Source organism: Desmodus rotundus, chromosome 2 (genome assembly GCF_022682495.2).
Source record: "Desmodus rotundus isolate HL8 chromosome 2, HLdesRot8A.1, whole genome shotgun sequence".
Classification (NCBI taxonomy): domain Eukaryota; kingdom Metazoa; phylum Chordata; class Mammalia; order Chiroptera; family Phyllostomidae; genus Desmodus; species Desmodus rotundus.
In genome coordinates, this window is record NC_071388.1 from 39,667,009 (window position 1) to 39,689,716 (window position 22,708).

General features: G+C 36.9%; 1 protein-coding gene across 10 annotated transcripts in view; it reads right to left on the minus strand.

Annotated features, from left to right (window-relative positions):
- Positions 1-22,708, minus strand: part of PEX5L (peroxisomal biogenesis factor 5 like) — a 208,557-nt gene that overhangs the window by 63,563 nt on the left and 122,286 nt on the right. For 3 of the 10 annotated variants that reach the window (XM_024563879.4, XM_045198337.3, XM_053918118.2), the window contains 3 exons: positions 17,226-17,291; positions 14,825-14,929; positions 5,700-5,811 (listed from right to left, as the gene is read on the minus strand). In XM_024563879.4, the coding sequence (XP_024419647.2) occupies positions 5,700-5,811; positions 14,825-14,929; positions 17,226-17,291 (283 nt within the window). The remainder of the gene's footprint in view (positions 1-5,699; positions 5,812-14,824; positions 14,930-17,225; positions 17,292-22,708) is intronic. The other 7 variants (XM_045198348.3, XM_053918116.2, XM_053918114.2 and 4 more) reach the window with 3 other exon arrangements.

The window sequence follows — 22,708 nt, forward strand, 5'->3', positions numbered from 1 at the left end:
ACTTGGCTCAGTAACATTCGTTCCCCCTCCAGACTGTCCTCAGCACTTCCAGTGTTGGTTCTGAGCTCTCACTCCTTTGTTCTTTCCCAGCAAATGTAATGGCACACACAAAGGCCCAATTGTTACCCAGGTGGCGAAGGGGGTGGCGCGAAGGTTGTATAGAAAGCTTTGAGGCTGGAGAATCCCCAGGGACCACAGTTTCAAAAGCACAGAAGGATGGGTGCTGCCTTTTACTGTTTGGAGGAAGACAAATCACATTTTAGTGTGTGTGTGTGTGTGTGCACGTGTGTGTACCTAAGAATGAAAAATGTAGGGTCTCACTGTTCCACATGGGCTTCAAAGATAACATCGCTTGCCACAGATGAGGGTGTCTGCTCTGCTGATGTTCTTAACCCAATTTAAAAGATTTTCTTAGGCATATGAAGGTTTAGGTTCCAGAATCTGTGTGTTTAAACTAAGATAACCACCTCTTATAGTGGGGTGTAAAAATGTATGTGTCCAAGTGTGGTGTGTTCGTGTGTGTGTGCATGCGTGTGTGTGAGAGAGAGAGAGAGGGAGAGAGAGAGGGAGATTATGATGTTGGCTTCTTTGGAGATGGAGGAAGGGACCATGAGCAAAGGAATCCTGGATACCCTATAGAAGCTTGGAAACGGCAAGGAAATGAATTCTCCTTTAGAGCCTCCAGGCAGGATGCAGCCCTGCCGACACCTTGATTTCAGGCCTGCTGACTTCCAGAATCGTAGGATAATAAATCTGTGTTGTTTCAAGCTACTAAACTTGTGGTAATTTGTTGCAGCAGGAACAGGAAACTAATGTACCTGGTAGGACATTGTCCATAAGAGGATTCAAACACAGGCCCCGCCCTCCCAAGTCTGGGTTCTTGTCCACTCCTCTCTAGACTTGATCTGGACCTGGCGGCAATGAGCTGACTCTGCTGATGTGGCTTTGATTATTTTTTGTTTAGGTCCCAATTTTTTGGCAGGTTGGGGTGTCTGAGGCATAACTTAAGTAGTTGGAGATTTCAGAATTTTTTTGGGATAACCTATTTTCATTGGGTGAAATTTCCTGGAGATAGAATACATAAGTATTTGTTTCTATCTATTTCAGGGACGCCTGATTGAGGATCGGCCCCACCTGAACTGAAGGGCTCCCTGAGGGCACTGGAGGTGTCAATGCATTCTGGAGTACTTGGGCCCTGGGAGCGAGGCTGCTAACAACAGAACAAATACCACCTGTGGTGAAGCGCTGATTTGATGCTTTGGCGGTGCCATGGAAGGCCACTACAGTCTGTGCGCGCCACTACAGTATAACGAGCCTCAGAGTTTCAGTGCATTTCCCTGAAGGAATAGATCTGTGTGGAATGGACGGAGAGGATGAGTCTTGGGAAAACCCTGACTGGTGCAGTCACAGAATGTGCCACAAGGAGCTGGTAGGATCTCTGTTCTGTTTTCTAAGCTACCCTGGCATTCCAGAAAACATCCTATTCTTTAATGTAGTGGCTACAAAGCAAAGTCATTTCAGGAAAGATTTTGCCAATGATGTGAAATAGACAAATTAGACTTAAATAATTTAACCAACTTTTGCCTTTTTACTGGAATGTGTAATTAACGCTGCTTCCCACATTTCTAAGTTTTCACCAGAGGCCTGCCATTTGGCTCATGGCTACTTGGGCTTCATAAATATGCATTTTGCCAATATTACACTAATTTTGCAGTTAAGATGTTTAATTAGGTGGCTGTGGTGGAATTGTGAACTTTGTTAAGAGTACCTCTTCCCGTATATACAGGGATCTCTTATATAATAGGTACTGTGTATGGGCCCATATCAAGAAGTGAGATTATTATATTTTAAACCATGAGAAATCTTTGTATAGTAACTTTCCACCTAATGGCTCAAATTTATGGATACAATTCTTTTAGATTACATAGGCTGGCAAATGCAAACCAAGAAGCCCTATTTTTCTTGTGTTTTAGAAAAAAGTCTTTCCTATACTCTGACATATATTAGATTTTCTTTGGAGAATACAGACAATAAGTTATTGTTGCAAGTTTTATAATAATTATCTGTCCTATGATATAATCAGTATCTTCAAATATCTATTGAGTTGTGACTTTCAGAATATTTGGTATATGCATCTGTGTATAATATATATTTATTTGTCTTTTTAAAATCAGGGATATTAGCAATGCTATTGACCTACCTACCTCCTATGGATATAGTGTGAGAAGGTCAATGAATTAGGTATATACTAGATTACAAATGAATTAAAGACAATTTAGGATGTTAATAGCAAAAAAAAGAGATCAGCTTGAAGTTATCATCATTGGATGACAAGAAGTTACTTCTAGTGCAAAAAGCAAGCAGAAAGTGAAAAAAGATAATTGAAATACTGAAGACAAAATGATAATTTAAAACTCTTACGGGATAGAAGATTGGTATGTTCTTTCAGGGTTAGTAGAAATAAATCTCATCATTTAACTGACCTTTGGAGGAGATAAATATTTCTTTACTCTGTGTTAATTTATATAAGAACTATATTCCTTAAACATTTAAGTAAATGTCAAGATGGTGGCACACTGACTTGAATTTTTCATTGGAAGAAAATACCCAGTAAAAATGCCTCTCTTTCTAATACAAGGTTCTTCAAAGTTCAACTTGATTGACTTGGTACAAGCCTGAAGCAAGATTTCTTCCATACTTTAGTCCAAGAGTGTTTAATATGCATTTTAAGTGTGAAGATGTTCATAATGCCTGGTATGCCACAGATAACATTCACTGACTGTTTTGATTTCTCATGTAATTTCATAGTATTCTATAAAATGACAAGTGTTTCATTTAGAAATTACTATTTTTATTAAAAATTTGGATAGTAAATGACAACTCTATCTCCTTCCTAGAACCTTTAACTATAAAATTATTGGAACAAATTGGAATTCTTTCCAAGGTGTTTGAATACTAAAACATTTCCTTTTCAAAGATGTGTAATAATGTGATGTTGCATATTGAGATATAAATTGTGGGCTTTGTAATAATTAAAAAATAACTATATTTCTTAGGTATTAAAGCATATAGTGCTGCCCTGGCCAGGTGGCTCAGGTGGCTGGAGCGTCCTCACATACACCAAAAGTCTGAGGGTCTGATCTCCAGCTGAGGCACATATGCGAGCCAGCTGATCGATGTTGCTCTCTCTCTCTCTCTGAAAGATCGGTAAACATATCTCCGGGTGAGAATCAAAAAAAATATAGCGTTGCTAACCTAGGATATATTTTTAAGATTAAAAAACACTATCACAGAAGAATCTTCCTTCAGGATAAAAATCTGTGTGACCCAGATGTACTGAATGCTGAGGCTGAGAAAAAAAAATCCGTCTCAAAATATCACTTCTCCTGACCCCCTACTTTGAAGGGTGTTATGGATTGACTTGTGTCCCCCCAGAAAAACCTCATCTATTGAGGTCTTAACCACCAGTTCCTCAGAATGTGACTTCATTTGGCAAGAGGGTCAATAGAGATATAATTAGTTGAGTCATATCGGAGTAGGAGGCCTTATAAAAAGGGGGAATTTGGATGCAGAGAGACATACTCACAGGAAGGATGTCAGGCGAAGATTGGAGTTGTGCTGCTGCAAACTGAGGAACTACCAGAAACTAGGAGAGAGGCCTAGAATAGATCCTTCCCAAGCACAAGGAGAGAGGGAGAATGGCCCTACTGACCTTGATTTTGTACTTCTAGGTTCCAGAATTGTGAGACAATAAATTTCTGTTGTTTCATCTATGCAGTTTGCGATACTTTGCCACGGCAGGCATAGGAACCGATATAGAGGCAATACTGCAGATTTTGGGATTGTAAGAAATTATACATACTTTTGATATTTTTCCTCCAGTATTTTACCTGTCTCTCTTTTACATGTTAGAAAAACCAACATGAAAATAGCTTTTGAGTCAAATATCATGTTGCTCTTTCTGGTGGGCTCTTCCTAAGTGACTTAGTTTTAGCATCAGTTAGAACTGGCAAGTGCGGAGGTACTGGAATCAAGATCTGAGAATTCTATACTTGACACCTTTTCTGAGAATAGCGGGACTTCTCAGTGCACCCGGTTCTCCGGGATTTCCCTGCAATTAGAAGCACAAGCCTCCTCTGCATTCTTCTGGGGTAGCTCTCCAGGTTTGGAGGGAAGAAATCCAGTTTCACAGATAAGGAGGATGAATCTGATCTGACAGCATGTGAATTTACTTAATTTCCTGGCTAAAATGTAAAAAGCACCATTTTATTTGCTTGATTACTCAGAGTGATAGCCGAGTTCAGAAAATGATTGCGTTGGTGTGATGTACAGAAAGTTAATGCATTTGAAAAGGGAAGTGCTGGATGTACTGTTTTTCAGCTGACGGCTAACGAGAATGATAATACCTGTTAGAGCTCACGTGGTGGTAAGTACTTACCTAGATTGCTTCCTTTAATTTTCCCAAGTAACCTATGAGATCTAGATCTTACTATTACTAGATAGGTTAGGAAACAGACTTAATTTAGTTAAGCAACTTGCCCAAAGACACAGCTACTAAGTGGCAGAGCTGAGGTTTGAAATCATGAACTTTGACCCCAAAGACTGTAGACTACACTCCCACATAGTGCCTCTTTCTTATGTTAATTACTTTTGAAGTTGTAATTTTTAGCATTTTTAAAAAATCATAATTTCCTTCATCTGTGATTTTCTTAAAAGTGTAACGAAAATACTCCAGACAACAGCAAGCTGGGGACGTGATGGGGAAGTGGAACGAATTTAACAAGGTGGTGTGTGATTATCATATCCATTCTCTGTTAAATTCTCTCCTGCAATCCAACAAACCTTTGCTCTCTGATTCTGAACATCATTTTTTCATTCTTACTTGAGCAACATGCCTTTGAATATGAATGCTGACTGAATGAGATCAGTGCAGAAAGGCTGCCTCTGCTATAAAAAGGGAAAATCAGCTTTTGAGGCAAATCTTATGTAGCTCCCCCAGGGTGGGCCCTACCTAAGTGACTTAGTTTTAGTAGCTATGAGAATTGGAAAGTGCAGAGGGCACTTGAGAAGGTGTGACTCATACCTGTGGCACCTACAATCCTCACTGGATGAATACTTGTTAGTGCCTAGCAGGTGATTGTTACTGTCTGAGTATGCTTAATTTCAGGAGAACGTACAAATAAATTGTTGTTAAGAGGGAGTGAGTGACTCATTTACATGACATGAAAATGAAATTGTCTGTACAATATTCCAAGTCTCTAGGACATTTTAATTGTCATTTCAATCCAATTGAAGGGGCTGCCTATAATTTTATATTACTTGACTTTTGTCATATAAAGTATTTCCAGCCAGAACTTGGAAAATGTTACTTTGAAATAGATGCTTTTGTTTTAAAGATTTCCTAATGTGATGTGACTTGAGATGAGGTGTAAATATGGAAATATAGGCAGAGAAAAATGATTCACTGCTAATAGTAGCATGCTAATATCCAGCAAATTTGGTTGTGTACTATATATCACAGTTTCTTATAGTATAATGAAAAGTGACTTATTGGCATAGGGTGAATGGTATATGTTCTAAAGTTTAAGTTGTTTGCAAACATTACCCTCCATGTAAAATGAATTATAGAAAAGAATCGTCTATTTTACTAGAGTGAAAATGAACTGTACTTGAGAATCAGTTACAAGTGAAAGAATTACCAGCTGTGTTGGACGTTACTGGCCTTGCTATTGCCTCCGATTTGGTTTCACAGAGAAAGTCATCGATGGAGGGACTCAGGAGGGGTCTGCTTTCTTGCTGTTCATTCACCAGCTGAGAACAAATGAACACAGGTGTCAAAGGGCATGTTAAACTGCAGAATCAGACAAGTTAAAATGCAGCCTTGCAACAAAATGAGAATAGCAAGCCTACCGAAAAATAAATAAACCAATAAATAATGGGGTAGGGACAAGAAAGAAAAAAAATACCAAGGGATGGGGAATGAGCCTTTTAGCGCTGTCAACATTTTTGATGCAGCCAACTTCAATTTTTAAAGCTCAAGCCTTTGTTCCTTCTCCTAGAACAGTTTTAGAATTATTCTCTAACTTCAATATGAAGAAATGATAGCTATTGAATCACTGTTCCTAAGGGCCAGTCCCACTCTTCACTCGGGCAATAAGCTCCTACTGAGACCTGGAACAGTGGCTCCAGACTGTGAGGTGACACACTCTGGTTAGGACTGGTCAGTCAGTGTTTTGTGGTAACAGCACGCACACAGATCTGTGTGTGTGGGGGGTATTCTTTCTCCCCCTCTTAAAAAGCTCAAGTCACCTACTGGCACGCACCCTTCCTTACATTTCCTTGGAATGCTTCTGTAGTGCATAACAAATGTTATTTAGAAAAAGTACAAAATATCGTTGTATTAACTGTCCTGTCACAGTACTACATACCCAGTAGCTATGTCTGTGAAAATCCATACATAAAACAGATTTCTGTGAATTCAATTATATTTTCCCACTGGCTTATTCTCTAATTTCAGAAACCTTTCAGTTTGATTTTTTTGAGGGTCTTTATTTATCAATGGCGGGTATCTATTTACTACTAGTTCTTCTGCACCTCTTGAATCCAGACTTCCTTAAGTTCTGCTTCTGTGGTTAAGAGAAAAAATATACTTATGATGCAAAAGTTGCTGATCCCTAAAGTAACTCTCAAATTCAGGAGATTTTATATTGGCCTTTCTTAAAATAGGCATAGCCATCTAGTTTCATACATATTATAAAAAAAGGTGTGTCTAAAATATATAGATTTTAAAAATACTTCTTTGCAAGGCTGTATTTTAAGAAACATAGAAAATAACGAATGAAGTGTTTTTAGAACATTACCAAATCAAAATATTTTATGTGACTCTACTAATTTTCACTCCATTATTTCTTTAACACAGTGTCAGTGATATTATAGCTCAGAGGTTATGGAAGATGGCAAGAGACCTAAAATTGATGGTAAATGTAAGAAGAAAAAAAATGCAATGCTATTATTATTACTGAAGGAGGAATATGGAAACATTTAGTGATTACTTGGGGACTGAAAACCAAGAGGCACATCTGGTACTTATTCCTGTTCATCCTATGATTTAAACATGGATAAATCTCAGATCTTCTCTAGAGTTTAAGATTTTGACGTAGAGTTAGCAATTTGATTTTCATGCATATTCATATGTGGACATTATCAAGGAGTAAGCCCTGAGACCACCCATTTCCTTTTAATGTCAAGTTACAGTGATAGAAATTTCTTCAATTATTATAAGTTTAGTGTTACTATGTCTGAAGACTCACAGATTTTTCTAGGAATCAAATTATTCAAGGTCTCTTTGGGTCTTAGCCTTTTTTTGGGGGGGATACTCCTTTAACCAATAAATGAAACTCTGAGTGCCTTTAAATTTTGTTTTCTGAATTTGAACAGTCTTGGGAATCATTCTTCTTATTTATATTGAAATATTTTTTAATGTTGAGAGACTATGAGCCTTTTATGTTTCTGGGATAAAATATATTTGAAGTTTTGTAAATGCCATGGTCTATTTGAGTTTAGGAGTGATTTATAATATTGTCTGGCATAAAAGTTAATTTTATTACCTGGAAATGTAGTTGAAAGCACTGACATGGAATATAATATACCATAAAGTAAAGAAATGGTTAAACATCAGTGATTCTGTGTGTTCTTCTAAATCTGTAAACTTCCCCATATGCTTTTTCTGAAAATGTGATTAGTTTTCTAGGACCTGTATTTCACTTATAGTTTGTTCATGTAAAAACTTTGTGTATGAAGGCACTTTCAAAGGACACATACAGCAACATATATTTCTTCTTAGCACTTGCCCTTTTAACCATATGTGCTTAGAGTAATGACCCATCTAGTGTGATATTCCAGAGTGGTGTGGTGGTCCTGACTTAGCCACAGGAGTAATCTCTAGGCTGTGTCATTCTCATTTCAAATGAGACTGGGTTCTGCTGTGCTATAAACATGCATGGAGGGTGAAGGTCATCATCAAACATGGCACCACGCTGTACTCAAACAAGTTAGTGTAACAGGCGTGTGTGGACTCAGGGCATTCTGATTACTTGGTCTCTGGTTCTAGGTCTCATAGATCTATTGGCTAAAGTGCATAATGTGCAAAAAGTAAATATAACGACTGCAACTTTAAAAGTTATATATATGTATGTACAATGTCATAACTATGTCTTTGATAGACATCATTCCTCTGAAGAAGTCTGATGATAATAATAGGTAACTAAAGATAATTTAGTTATTCTCTTAGTCATGATTTCAAGATCAATTATTAATATAAAGACAAGTTATAGTCCACAAAAATCCCCATGTACTTTTTCTTTACTTTGGATATTATGTCTTTGTAGAACAGACATAAATTATCTATAGTTTTAGAAGTCCAGGGTGTTAGGTTTCTGTCCATGCTTTTAGTTGTAAACATTGAAAAATGGTAGTCTGCATTTGATAAAAAGAATTCTAGAAAGTAAGACCTTTGTGCACATAAATATCTAAATGGAAAAACAAAGGAAAAAGCACAATTAATTGAGAGGCTTGTCCTTTCAGGCAAGTCTGCTTTATCAAAGGTAATAGGACCGTTTTTGGAGTCTCTCACCGCTTTCACACTTCAGACTAATTTTGTGGAGAAAGCATCTCTAGCAGTCTCAGATTTTCTCAGCTAAAGAAGAGGTTGTTCAGAGAGACGCCAGGGAGCCCAGGATAAGGCTTGGCTCCTCCAGTCTTCTCCTAATCCTCTGCCGCATAAGGTCTGCGTCTCTTCCACACCTACTGTCTCGTTTCTGACCACATTTCATACCTGGACCCATGCAGTTGTTGTGTCTGCCCAATTCCCTTGAACTTAGCTGCTCCTGTGGCTCTCTGCCATAGATACGAATCAGAGGGCATAAACTACTTTCTGAGTCAGTATTTTTCAAGCTGCAGCACAATCTAGCTCTTGGGAAATGCTGGGGTTGGAGTTGGGGATAGTAGTCGGACTCAGAGGTGAAGAAGATAAAGGGCCAGATTTAAGATAGCATGGAAAGGTAATTTGGGAACTGAAAGTTTTTTGGTTTTGATTGACACGTGGAAGATAAAACAGGAGATACCATAAAGAAATCTTTTTCATAAACTCTGAGGTCAAGGCTATGGCTTACTCATATTTATACTCTTCACAACTTCAAATAGAACGTCTTCATATAAGAAGGGCTCAATAAATGGCTACCAAATGGGGCATTGACTTTGCAGAAACTGAGGATATAAAAAGATCTATCTTAAACAGTCCAATTTTGAACTGTATCTTCAGTCAAATGAATTTAGGAATCATTATTTTAACCATACTAAGTCCAATTTTATTTTTATTTGGATGGGTAAGAATAGCTTTTCACATGGCCTCCTGCTCTGCATTTTCAAACAAGTTCAAGGTTTTCCTGTGGTGACTTGAGAATAAGTAAATCTTTTAGGTCATAAAGAAAAATTGCAAACTAAACAGAATCCCCCAAATAGTTCCCCTAAGTTTTACTTCCAAATCGTATACCATATATTTTCTCATTATTCATTGATAGGATACTGCCTGTCTTTCTCTTAGAATTACTTCCTTCAGTTTAAAAATACTTTATGAACCTGCAATATTTCATCCTTTGGGTAGAGAGTACATTGATGTTATAAAAATAGCGAAAGGTGAATCAAAAGGTTTCCAATTTTTTTTTTTTTTTGAATAACTGAGTTGGAGTAATGGCAATCTTGGTCCAATCTGACTACCATACTGAGTTAAAGTGACCCACTTCATTAGTCGGTAAGGCGTATGTCTCACTTTGTTTACATTTAAAATTTTGTTATCTTCCTTTGGTTCTCTTCTCAATGTCTAGATAAGTTCAAAGGCCTTTTTAATGGTGATACATCCTTGTTTCTCTTCCAGGATCCTGTTCTACTACACATTGGGAACCTTCCTTGCCTGGCAGTGAGTGCCTTCTTACAGCGCCTCCACGCTCCCATCTTTTCCCTGATTTCCTCCCACTAGTCTGTGACCTCTTTGTGAGTAGAGACTTTATCCACTTAATTTTTGTGTCTCATAGTAGCAGTTTAATAAATGTTGACTGATTTTATAGAGTTTAATTGAATGGTGAATGGTGAGAAGAATGATTGCATAGGCATCCTCAATTTCATACTGGGTTTGATCGACTCACAGAGAGGCAAGGGGGTCTCAGAAACATTTACCAATTTCCTGACTGGTTTTAAACCCCAAATCTAGGTCCATTTCCCCCCCTTGTCACATCACTTAAGTGTTTGGAAACCTAGACGTAGCTAGAGGAACACTTCCAAATGCAAGGCTTCTGTTAAAAGGCAGGAATGCAAAGAGTGGATGCCTAAGGAGAAAGATTGAACTAAAGGCACAGGCCAGCTCCACGTCACCCTTGGAAGAAGGACATAGACCCATGCCAACAGGAGGCTAGTGACAGTTCGAGACATGACACTACTACCTCACTCAGGGATTTTAAATCTGAGATTCGAATTTGGAGATTTTGAGGGAAAACCCTTACACGGTCAATGGTAACGGACAAAAGGAAACAGAAGTTAGAAGATCAGCGAGAACTTGCACAGAGGGGCTTCTTGTCACTCAGAATTCAAACGACTATCGAACCTTACACTTTCTTTGTAATCACAGGTTGTGAATGAAATATTCGGTCCTATGTCTTCAATTTACTTATGATTTAGACTGGCTCAGGTGATGTGGCTAATATTAGCCACCACAGGGCCAAACCAGTTTTTACTTTATATCGCTACTGTGTTTTGTGATGAACAAAATGCAGACAGTATCATCCAGTTTTAGCGAGTTATGGTCTGTTTTTAAACTATCTAAAAATGCATTTGCCTTAGTTCAACTTCAGTTTCTCTACTTTCAATGTTAAAAAATGAAATTATTATATGATCTAAGCTACAGGGGAATACTGAACCAAGGTGAAAGGAGAGGATTTTGCTTTTGAATACTATCTGTTACTTAAGCTACAGCATATGTTTCTATAGCTTGTTTGTGACTAAAATCTAAGCTTATTTGTCTTTAACCAATATATTTCTTGTGTGTTTCACTAAAAATATACAGCTACAAGTTTGTGGTAATGTATATCATTACAAATTAACTTCTAACCAAAATACATTTTATATGATAAAACAAGGTCTGTAAAATATAATCATTCACTATTCTATAACTTTACACTTCAGATTGATGATCTCAAACTGTTGTTTTAGTTTAAAGTAAATATTCTGCTTTTGTTTCCAAATATTTTTGTACTTAAAGAATAATTTTAAGTTAAAACATTGAAGCTAGTAAGTTAAAAAACAGCTGAAAATATCTCATATCTATAATAGTGATTAAAAAATTATAAAAATATACTTTGTCTTTTATCTTATTTAAATAGAAAAAAATTAAGATTGTTTTATTCCTATGTAAACAAAAACACAAATATGCTTTTAATAGGTATATCTTGATGCATTTTGACATGCTTTCATTATTTGAGACACTGTTGATTTGAAGCATGTGTCATTTGTTATGTAGGTTTCATTCATAATTTTGTAATTGAACTATTTGTTTATGGCTTTATTAGTCTTATCCAAATTTAGAAATCTGTGCAATGCCCATCAAAATTATGACCATATCAAAGCTAAGGTAACTGACTAAATCCATTGAAAAGACGAGACCACTAACTCATTATTGTAAGTCCCTGAAGTGTTCAGGCTTTGTTGGCTTTGCCGGGCTAAATCTGGCACTGGAGAGAATTAACTTCTTGTGAGCTAATAGCACTAACGGCTCTGCCCCCACCCCACTGTTTATACAGTGTATGGGTCTCGGGGGTCTTCTTGTAAAGGACTACCATGTGATAACTTTTAACTCTGACTTGATCTAAATCTCAACCGACTACAAATATTTTCCTGACGTGATAGTTACACTGAGCTACACCAGCCAGGGCTATATTATTTTTCTTTGGACTGAAGCTTCAAAATCTGGTGCGTATTTTATACTTACAGTACATCTCAATTTGGGGTAGTTACAAAGTACTCAAGCCCCACAGTGGCTAGTGCCTACTGCATCGGACAGCACAGGTCTAGAGAAACTTTTTCTTCAAAGACTTGCTGACTCCCCTATTTTGCCTTCAATCTTTCCATCAGTGCACACTTGTTTACATACTGTTTGACTTAAGGTGTTAGTTTGGCATGAACCTGAGCTCCTTTGAAGCGCTTGACGTATTGTTTGTTACTACAGACAAAAAAGAGCAATTCTCAGGGGCTCAGCCATCTCTGAGTTCAGGTCGCCTGGCCAAGTCTTCTGTTTTGTTCAATTTATTCAATGTGTTATAAATGACTTCACTGGAATATGTTTGGCTCTCAAAGTGACTGTAGTAATCACACAACACACAAAAAAATGCTTCAATGTAAATTATTCAGCCCTTACAATCTGTTGAATAAAGATTTACAAAACAAGTTAGGAACTCTGTTTCAAGGACTTAATCTGTATTTTGTCCATTGTAATTGTCCCAGGGACATTATTGAGAGAGCAGCAATTAGCTTCAGACATATCTGAAACCTGTCAATGAGCAGCTGGCATCGACATACTAGTGATGAAGATGAGTCAATGTATTCAGCAGTATGTAGCACTATGTCGTAAGGGGCTTGCTTTACAGAAGACACTGGGACAAACATGTTTCAAGAGACTCATACATTCACAGGACCACGAGTAAGAATGTGGTATGGTACACGGACTGGATGCTGTGGTTGCCATGAAGAGTACTCACTTTTTCAGATCATTCTGCTGCTTTTTGGCTTGTGCACCACGCCACTGGTGCATAGCAGGGAGGAAGCCACTTGTGTACAGTGGAAAAAGTATATCAACTAATAAAACTGCATTTGACTGAGAAATAATTGTATCACAGCTCTCACTGAATTAACTCCATAAAATTATCAATACAACAGGTGCATTACATTTTATGAATCAGAACTTTGTTCGCTGATTCATAAACTAGCCAGTATGCAACAAGAATATGATGCATCAAAGAAAGCATTATATAATCTTCATGCAATAACTAATACTTCAAAAACAGTTAATGCAACATTAGACAGGGATTAAATAAGGAACTTGGTACACACAAATGTCCTGAATGTGAAAAAATGGTAATAATCACAATTTTTTCTAAATTAAAAATATTATTTTGCATTAAATTTTAAATTCCTGCTTAGGTTTGATAATAATTTTGGACATTTGGAAAGGATTACTGGGAAGTACATACCAATGCATGGTTTTGGGGAAAAAATAATTTTGGGGCCTAGAGCCTGTCCTGAATTGTTATGTCCTGAAGTTCTCTGTTGTAGCGCAGCTATGCCAACTGCAAACTGGGCAGGTCTTATCCACTGATGTGTGTGGCTCTGTCCTTACCCACAAAGTGGTTCCCACTTCCCTTAGCATTTCTCTGAGAAACTACAGACTGAATCTTTTGAACAAGGATTCTACAAAGGGCAGGAGATCAATGTGAAACCGTGCGTATTTTACCGTGAAAGATGTGTAAAGAATGGAGACCTTGGTAAATATCAAGCAAATTTCTTTCCAACTACTACTGTGTCATTGGGAAGCATCTCTTCTTCGTGGATAAAAAACTCACAACATGAAACTTATCCTGAACTCCTGGGAATCATTAATAACTCTTTAAAATATTCAAGTTTGATGTTATATGTTGTTATAATTTCCATTACTTACAACATAGTGTTTGGAATAAAATTAAACCACACATGTTGGCAGCAGCTGGGGATGTGATCCGATGATATTCTAAAAATAGGTCGCCATAATTTAGCTTTTGATATAAATACCTTTCATAAGGACTGTAAATGGACATTTTTCTGATTCTAGACATGTTCATATAATTGGAACTGAATCACTGCATTTACTACTGCATTATGGAAAAAAGAAATGTTTAAGATAACAATCTAATCTAAGTTATAAGATAAATGCAAGTAAAAATATTTTTCATTTAAGAATTTAAAACTGATAGTTCCACAGAGTGGTGATGAATATATTATACATATTTATGTGGATTTTACAGGGTGTTTCAAAAGTCCCTGAGGACATACAGGATTCACAGTCTCAGCATGTCTTTGCATAGAAACACAAGCTTTTTTTCTATACTTGATATAATAAATGCTGAAAATGGCCCTCATGTGCTGATAATAGAGATATTTTTGTTGTCAAGGTCACTAAGCATCAGAGGGGTCACAGACGCCATTTTCTGCAGGGGGACTCAGGAACTTCTGGCTCATTCCTGTAAATTTGTTATCCACATAAATATGTATAGACACATATGCATTATGCATAGTCACAGCATAAATATATTTAACATTTAAGAAAATTTAGATATTCTACTGGTAAACTGACATATGTATACAATATAACTTGTATTTATTCATAGGAATTTGATTTTTTTTGGTTGTTTTTCAAATGTATGATTAGCTTAATATTTATTTCCCAAAGTTGTTAATAAGACTCCTTTATAAAGAAGTAACATGTTTTCCTTGCACATACATTTTTTAAACTAAAGTTGAGTAATGAAAATTAATATTCACAAATAAATAACTAAATGATGGAATTTTCCTTTTTTTTAGCAATTTTGGTTTTCATTTTATATTGTATAATTGTTTCATTGAAACTGTGCTTTTAAAAAAATTGATTCAAGTTAATGTTTTGGTTTTTTTTTTTTGCTAGTTAAAAATCAAAATGTCTGATATATTAACATATGTCAGCTTCCTACAGCAACCCTATGGGTCTGCCCACCTGTGATGTCATAGTAAGGAGGGGCTTTTCTTCAGCAGACTCCTCCCTCGGTATCTCCTTCATCACCATGGCAACAGCCTTATCTGCCGCCCTAGAGCCTTTTCCCTATAACAGTGAAATCAACAATGACTTGTGTCAGGAGAAATCTTTAACTTATTATTTATTACAAGATATTCTAATGTTTAAAGAGCAATCCAACATAAATGAAGAGGTAGGCTGCTGCAAGTGAATCTTGAGGCTTTTGGCTGAAGAGAAAAAACACAAAATCTGAAAAAAGATTGTTTGTGAATTTTTAGTTAGCTCCTTTTTCACCTTTACAGCTGACATTATATTTAATTTTAACATAGTATTTTATATGTATAATATATTTTAAGGCAATTTACATGGCACGAACATTATTTTTATAGTATAGATTTAAAAACATTGTGGATTGCCTATTATGTTCATTTATGAATTATTCCTATATAATTCCTAAAAGCTTTGAATGACAGTGAGGAGTCCGGGACAAGGATCAGGATCGGGGCCTGACTCCCACCGAGGGCTTGGTGAGTGGTTTCTGGAGTCTGTCATTTTGAGTGGATTGGTCATAAAAAGAGTAAAAGTGTCATAAAAACTTCTCAAAATTCTTCAGTGGTCTAATATCACAGGAATTCACCCCGCATATTTTGTGGAGCTAGTCTGAAAAAAAATTGTAACTCTGTTTTTGAGGCTAAATAATTTTGATAGAATTTTAGAATGGTTCCTCTTTGGAGAACCTTGTAAATCCAGATGTAAATAAAAATGATTAATAATAAGGCATTGATAGATACAGGTATAAATATAGACATAGGTATATATTTCTCCCTGCATTTTTTGTCTCATTACAGGCAGAGTCATAGACTTTACAGGGGTAGGCTGGTTTTCTGTCTTTTTGGTTTACTAGATTATTAAATTTTTGATAGTAGATATGGTGTAATGGAAAAAATAAATTTATCACTTTTTTAATCCAATTAGAACCATCTCATACTATGTAAAAATTAAATAATCTTTAAACACTTTAAAAAGAAAAAACCTCCATTATCTTAGGTCTCTGGGCAGAGCCTCCTTGGAGAAAATAATTTTATACTAACAGCATACATGAATATCCGTGTTGTCAATCTACCTAAAATACAGGTGGAGTACACAGAGATATTATAGGCAAAGAAACAAAAATGGACATATGGGTTCGTTGTCTGAAGGGAATTAGAGCTGGGGTCAATATTAACTCCAGAGGGTAATAAATCTTGATAGTTGCTATGAATGCAAAAGGACAGAACTACGTTATCATCATGGCCTTGCACTGGGCTTTAAGGATTTAGAAGTAGGTTTATTCTAGGAAGAAAAGCATTGTCCATTTTCTCAGGCATTCCTTTCTAAAATGTAACAAGTGGCTGCTTTTATTTATGAAAACAAAGAAAAACTTTATAGTTACTAGATTTTAAAATGTGTGAATCTCTTTACAATGCTCAAAGTTTATTTCTTTGCTTTTTTATTCCAGAACTAGCATTACTGAATGATAAAGTGTTATTTCCATGATGGAGTATCACCTACAAGAGATTTTATTCATCAGCTATAACAGTAGTTACTATCATATATGTTCTGAAAAGTTTATAGGGCCAGAATCCTTAGAATACCTGACTTGTGGAAGAATAAAGGGAAATACTGATTGACTACATAAAAAATTGGGGTGCATAATGATTCCAGGTTTACTCTTTAATGATGCAATGTGAACTCCTAAAATAGAGATGCATATAGTTCTGAATTCTGGGAAAAGATTTGTTATGGCACTATTAAACTATTTTACATTTTTTCAAAATATAAAATTTATTTCAGTGAAACATTACATGCTATAAGCTTTGTAACTACACTCATTTACAAATTATAATTTAACAAATACTTTTGCAGCTTATTATTTTTTTCAAAAGAGCAAAATCATTTGTGAAGAATTCTTTACATGCTGCAAGAAGTTCTAATAAGATAGCAATAAACAGGGTGGCATGCTTATATTTAAATCCCTAACATACTTAAAAGAACAAACCTAATGTTATAAGGTATAATTTTTAAAAAATAATTCAGACACTTATCTTGAGCTAAGAAAAAAATATCAATTGATGAGCATCTCAAAAAATTTCAGGTCAATATTTCAATACACTATTTATTTGAAATGCTACCAATCCATAAACTACATATAGATATTTTTCACATGTGCAACTCTAATAGCTAGAATTAGCAACAGACATGCCATTTTACTAAAACAAACAAACAAAAAAATGAAACAAAAATTAGTCCTTTCATGCTGAACTCTAGAACAAAGCAGTGGTCAGCTAGAAAGGATGTATAATTAACACATGCGGTGCTTTTTATTTCTTGCAGAAAAACCCACCAAAGCCAGAGTCAGGTCACTTTTTTGAAGACAGTGCCACTTTTTCTTCAAGGTTACACCTACTACCTGAAAAGAGTCATGATACCCATGTTAGTGCCTGCTTGCAGTTTTTTTCTTTATAGCCTTTAGCTTTTGAGTTATTACCCCAAGAGCCTCACTGCTTTGCAAGGGTGGTGCAGTCCGAGAACAGAACCGGAAGGTCTGCCACAATGACATCGCCATGGCTCCAGGTACAGGGTCTAACACCGCTGCCAACTCAAGCGAATGCACTCATATATCAAAGCGAGATTTCCCCCAGCTCATATCGCCATCTCCACCTGGTATCTTAAAATTAAGCTGTGTTATTTCTGACTTGTCCACTTATCTTGTAGGATAGCATATCTAAAATTCAGAACCCAAATGATAACTGACTTGGCAATTCATGAAACAACACAACTTTGCTTATCAGCGGCTCCAGGGTGGACAGTAATACAACTGCACAGGTTTTTTCCTTTTTTGAAGTCAGTGGCTTAAAACATTGTAAGAACTATATGTGCACAATTATCCGGACTTCAAGCTCAGTTTCTAAATATAACCATACCAAAGGATAAATATTAACTTATTATTTGAAATATCATGAATTCAGCAGAAATGAAACATTCACTGAATATACACTCAAGCATGTAAGTTCATTTAGATTACGTTAAGCCTGTGTGCTTTTACGTGATTCTTGGCAACAACAGAAAAGAATAGGGAGACTTTAAGTGGATTACCCCATCATGACACCCTCCAGCAATTATTTCAGCCTATTCCTTTTAAAATAATATTTCAAAACCACATGTTCCCACTTTCTCATTGAGTTTCTTGAGATGTTTTTAAGCTTGTTTTCTTGGTGATTTGCTGTAGAAAATTCTTTGATATTTCTCTGTTCCCTCAGCAATAACATATATAAAATAATAGCTTCTCTTACAAATAATAATTCTTGAGAATAATTTTTCATTAACCTCTATTATAAGAGCAGGCATAAATGAGTGAAACACAGAAAGCATAGCAAATGATACTAAAATTATTAAGAAAACCCAATTTTGGCTCACTTCTTTTTTTAAAATATAGAATATAAGAAATAGAATAAAAAGTACTGGAAGTTACAGGATCTTCTCAGGCTGGACGCCAGGCTGTGAAGCTACCAGATGTCTTCTGGTATAAGATGAGGGGTGTTGGCTCCATGCCGGTCTCACAAGGGAGGGAACTAAAGTACCGTATTTTTGGACTATATGACGCACCAGACCATAAGACACTCCTAGGTTTTAGAGGAGGAAAATAGGGAAAAAAATTTGAAGCAAAAAATGTGGTTCTGCTTCTGCTTTCTGTGACCCCGCTCCACCGCACACCACCTCCAGTGAGCCAGGTAAGTTACATTTGGACTATAAGACACACCCCCCTTTTTCCTCCCAAATTTGTGGGGGAGAAGTGCGTCTTATAGTCTGAAAAATACGGTATCTGGAGAAGCTACTTTGTGATGGGCACTCTGCTAGGTGTTTTGTGTATTTTTACTTCTTTAATTGCATGAGATCTCTGTGGGGTATGAATTATCTATGCTAGGTGGTTTGGGACATCAAGGCTAAGAGACACAGTGATGTGGCCAAGGCCTCAAAGCTAGAATGTGGCTGAGCCAGGATGGGAACCCAGAGCCCCAGCCGTGTGCTTCCTTGTCTACCACGCTGTCATCTCGCCACCAGGCTTCCGGAGGCTGGAGGGCTCTCCCAGGCAGCCCTCACTGCCTGCTGTTGCTGACGGCCATACCTGCAGGTGTTTAAGAAACCAAATTTTGGGCAGCAACCACTTCTCAGTATAATGATACAGTCTGAATCAAGCAAATATTTTTGAGAAGTATTTTCTTCAACCCACAATGGTCAATAAGAATCAGCTACCCATAACTTCACTCAAGCACAATTCTAACAAAATGTTTGTCTCTTCCATCTCCTCGGCATGTCATGCCTCACCCTTTTTTTTATTCTGTAAATCTTATTAGGTTTATAAGCTTTAGTACACCTGTAATTCTGATTAAAATGCTAACTCAATGCTGTTAAATGGCATCTTTACTAGGAATTTTCTGTGATCTATTTTGGGTGCATGCAATGTATTTCCATGGTTCCATATTCATAAGCAATTTTCTAGTTGCAAAGTCTATTTATTACTATATAAAGTTGTATACTTTAAAAATTATTTTTATTATTCTTAATCTATAAATAATAATCCAGATTCTTTTTATCAGAGATATTAAATAGAAGCTATGGAGATATTCTAAGTTAGGGGAAAATTAAAGGACTACAATAGTAGTCATCTCTAACAAACCCACATTATCTACTAATGGAATTTAAAGTCTTGCTTTTATTCTGATTACAAAAATTAATATATGTATTGTCAAAAGTTGAGAAAAAACAAATAATAAAAATAACAAGCCTGATGTTTTCATGCATTTCTCCCCAAATTTTGTCTTTACAGCATTGAAGATGAAACAGTGTTTTAGGATGAATGTTTTAAGGCTAGACAAACTACCATCAAGCGTACAAGTGTGAGTGTACTGAATATATTTCTTCATATATACAGACCTGTAAATAAATACCTGCCATCTATAACATTTTGGCAACTCTGTTAGAAATGGAATGGTATTCAGTTTTGTACATGCTAAAAAATTCTGAATCCCATAGACTCTGGACCCTGAAATTAAATGTACCTGCAAGAAACTGGCTACAAAAAGGTTAATTTCTGATGGCTTTTCTGTCTCTTATGAGCAGAGCCAGGATTACATTCCTTTACTCAGGAAGGTAAATGTCAGGGTGTTATGCTCTCTTCAAGCTTCCAACATGGGAAAATGTCAGAGCAAAGTTTCCCAGCTGCATGCTGGCCACACCTGTCTACCACATTCTGTCCCTCCCCAGTCAGTGTGTTCCTGTACATTTTTCTTCCAACATAGACGGTGGTTACCATGCTGGTTCTGTCACAGTTACCTTTAACTTATTCCCCCCAACAGAATGTTTTGTAAATGTATTTATTTTTTAATTTTTAAATATATTTTATTGAGTATGCTATTACAGTTGTCCCATATTTTTCTCCCCTGTATTCCTCTCTGCCCTGTACCCCCTCCACTATCATTCCCCCACCTTAGTTCATGTCTATGGGTCATGCATATAAGTTCTTTGGCTTCTCCATTTCCCATAGTATTCATAACGTCCCCCTGTCTATTTTGTACCTACCATTTATGCTTCTTATTCCCTGTATCTTTTTCCTCATTCTCCCCCCTCCCGCTGAATGATCTGTAAATTTAAAAAGTGACACAAATAGAACTAAATCTGGGTATACTTGTCAATCCTTATTTCCAAACATCCCAAAGGAAGCACAGATCTAGATGTAAACAATTGGGAAGTATGGACAGAGTTCTGTCTTTTCTTAACTAGAGATTCTTATGCAGAATTCACAAATCATAATAAATTCACCATTGGGTCAGTGATCTGTTTTTAGCTGGAAACAATGTGATTTCTGATTCCTTGATATAGGTAGTAAAGTTGCAGTGAAGAAATTGGTGTCTCTCTATTTAAAGTGACACGGCATTTAAAAACATGGGACTGCCAATTGGCTCTCCACATACTTCTCCCTCAATATCTTTTTTTCCACCTCCAGCATTATTTGTTTTTTGTGCAAGCTTCCCTAAGCCATCAGCTTTTCTGGGAAGTTTTCTGGGATGAATAAGGAAATGACCCTACTGATATTCTACTGTATAACTCCTGTACCTTTGGTTTGTGTTACGTGCTGATTGGCACTTTTTGTGACATCCTTCCTGACTGTGTATGTGTTAGTGGGAGAAAGTCACATGTAACAATCTCTACGGTCTCTAACTTTCATCCTCCTCCACTGAAACTTGCTGGGTTCCAAGCCCACCATGGACACATTTACTTTACTTAACCTGAATGATTGGTACTAGGGGACTTTTATGACTTTCATGGGCCCCTTCCTCCATAAAAAATGTTCAAAATTGTATTTTATGACTAAGTTGGTATAAAGACAAATATTGTTGACTAGATTTATTGTTACATATCCACTATTATACTAGTAATTTGGGGGTTTTGATTTCAAGAGAGACTAAAATTATAACATTTTTATGGGTCCTTAAAAGTATCTTGGGCCCTGTGAACTGTGTCCACTGTGCCTAGTGCCTTAGGGACTCTGGGTTGGTGTCTTCTCAGCAGTCAATGTTGCATCCCTGAAGCTGCTCTGCTGTCACTAGAGCTGATCTGTCCTCACCTCTAGGTGGGTTATTTTGGCAACATCGGCTTCAACTCCTCTCCTTCCTCCCCCACTTCCATCATGGTTGTTCCTGCCCTAATGGACCTCTTCGCTGAGACTCTCACTATTTCTGTTAGGATCCATGTATCTTTTAACAATGCTGCAGCCCCCTGGCCCCCCCCCCCCCGCCCCGCCTTATACACCATTTCACTTCCCGCAATTTCTGTTACCTGAGGTCAACAGCAGTCTGAAAATATTAAATGAAAAATTCCAGAAATAAGCATTTCATAAGTTTTAACTTCTATGTGCTTCTGAGCAGCATGACAAAATCTTCTGTGGTCTTGATCTACCCCGCCTGGGGTGTGAATCATCGCTCTGTACAGCGTAGCGCACCATGCTGCATGCACTATCCACCTATTGGTCACTTAGTAGCTGTCTTGGTTATCAGGTTATCACAGTGCTTGTGTTCAAGTGACCCTTGTTTTACTTAATAATGCCTCCCAAGTGCAAGAGTAGCGATGCTGGTAATTTGCATATGCCAAAGAGAAGCTGCAATGTGCTGCTTTTAGGTGAAAAATTATGTATGTACAGGAAACATCATAGTATATTTAGTGTTTGGTACTATCTAAGGTTTCAGGTATCCACTGGTGGTCTCGGAATGTATCATACCCTGCAGATACGGGGCAACTACCATATTCATAAATCTTATTGGATGCTCAATTAGTAGCTTCTATCTTGTAGTTCTTAACACATTCTCAGAAAACTTGGACCATTCAGGTGCAAGACAGTGAACGCTGCAGGTGAGGTTGATGTGACTCTTGATGTGTAGCCTCTCCAGCAGACAACCGGCCTCGGCACTTCGTCTTCTCCTGTCTCAGGGTGTGTTCCTGACTATCCAGGAGCACTGCTGAGGACGTTGAGTCAAACTGTGTCTCTGCATTTATTTAAAAAAGTCAGCCCTCAGTGATCAGTCTCCAGTTGGTTCCAAAGCACTCCTTGCCATTTTTCCCACTAATGCAGTGGGTCATGAGAGGAATAAAACTGCTCAGTACCCAAAATTCCTGAGTTATCCATGCAGACTAAGCTCCCCCCAGGGACCTTGTTATAGTCCTTTATTGTAAAATGTTCTTTCACCATTTCATCAATGATACCACCTCGTGTGAGCAAAGATTGTACTTACTTCTTTTGAACTATTTTCAATTATTTGGTACAGTTCTCTG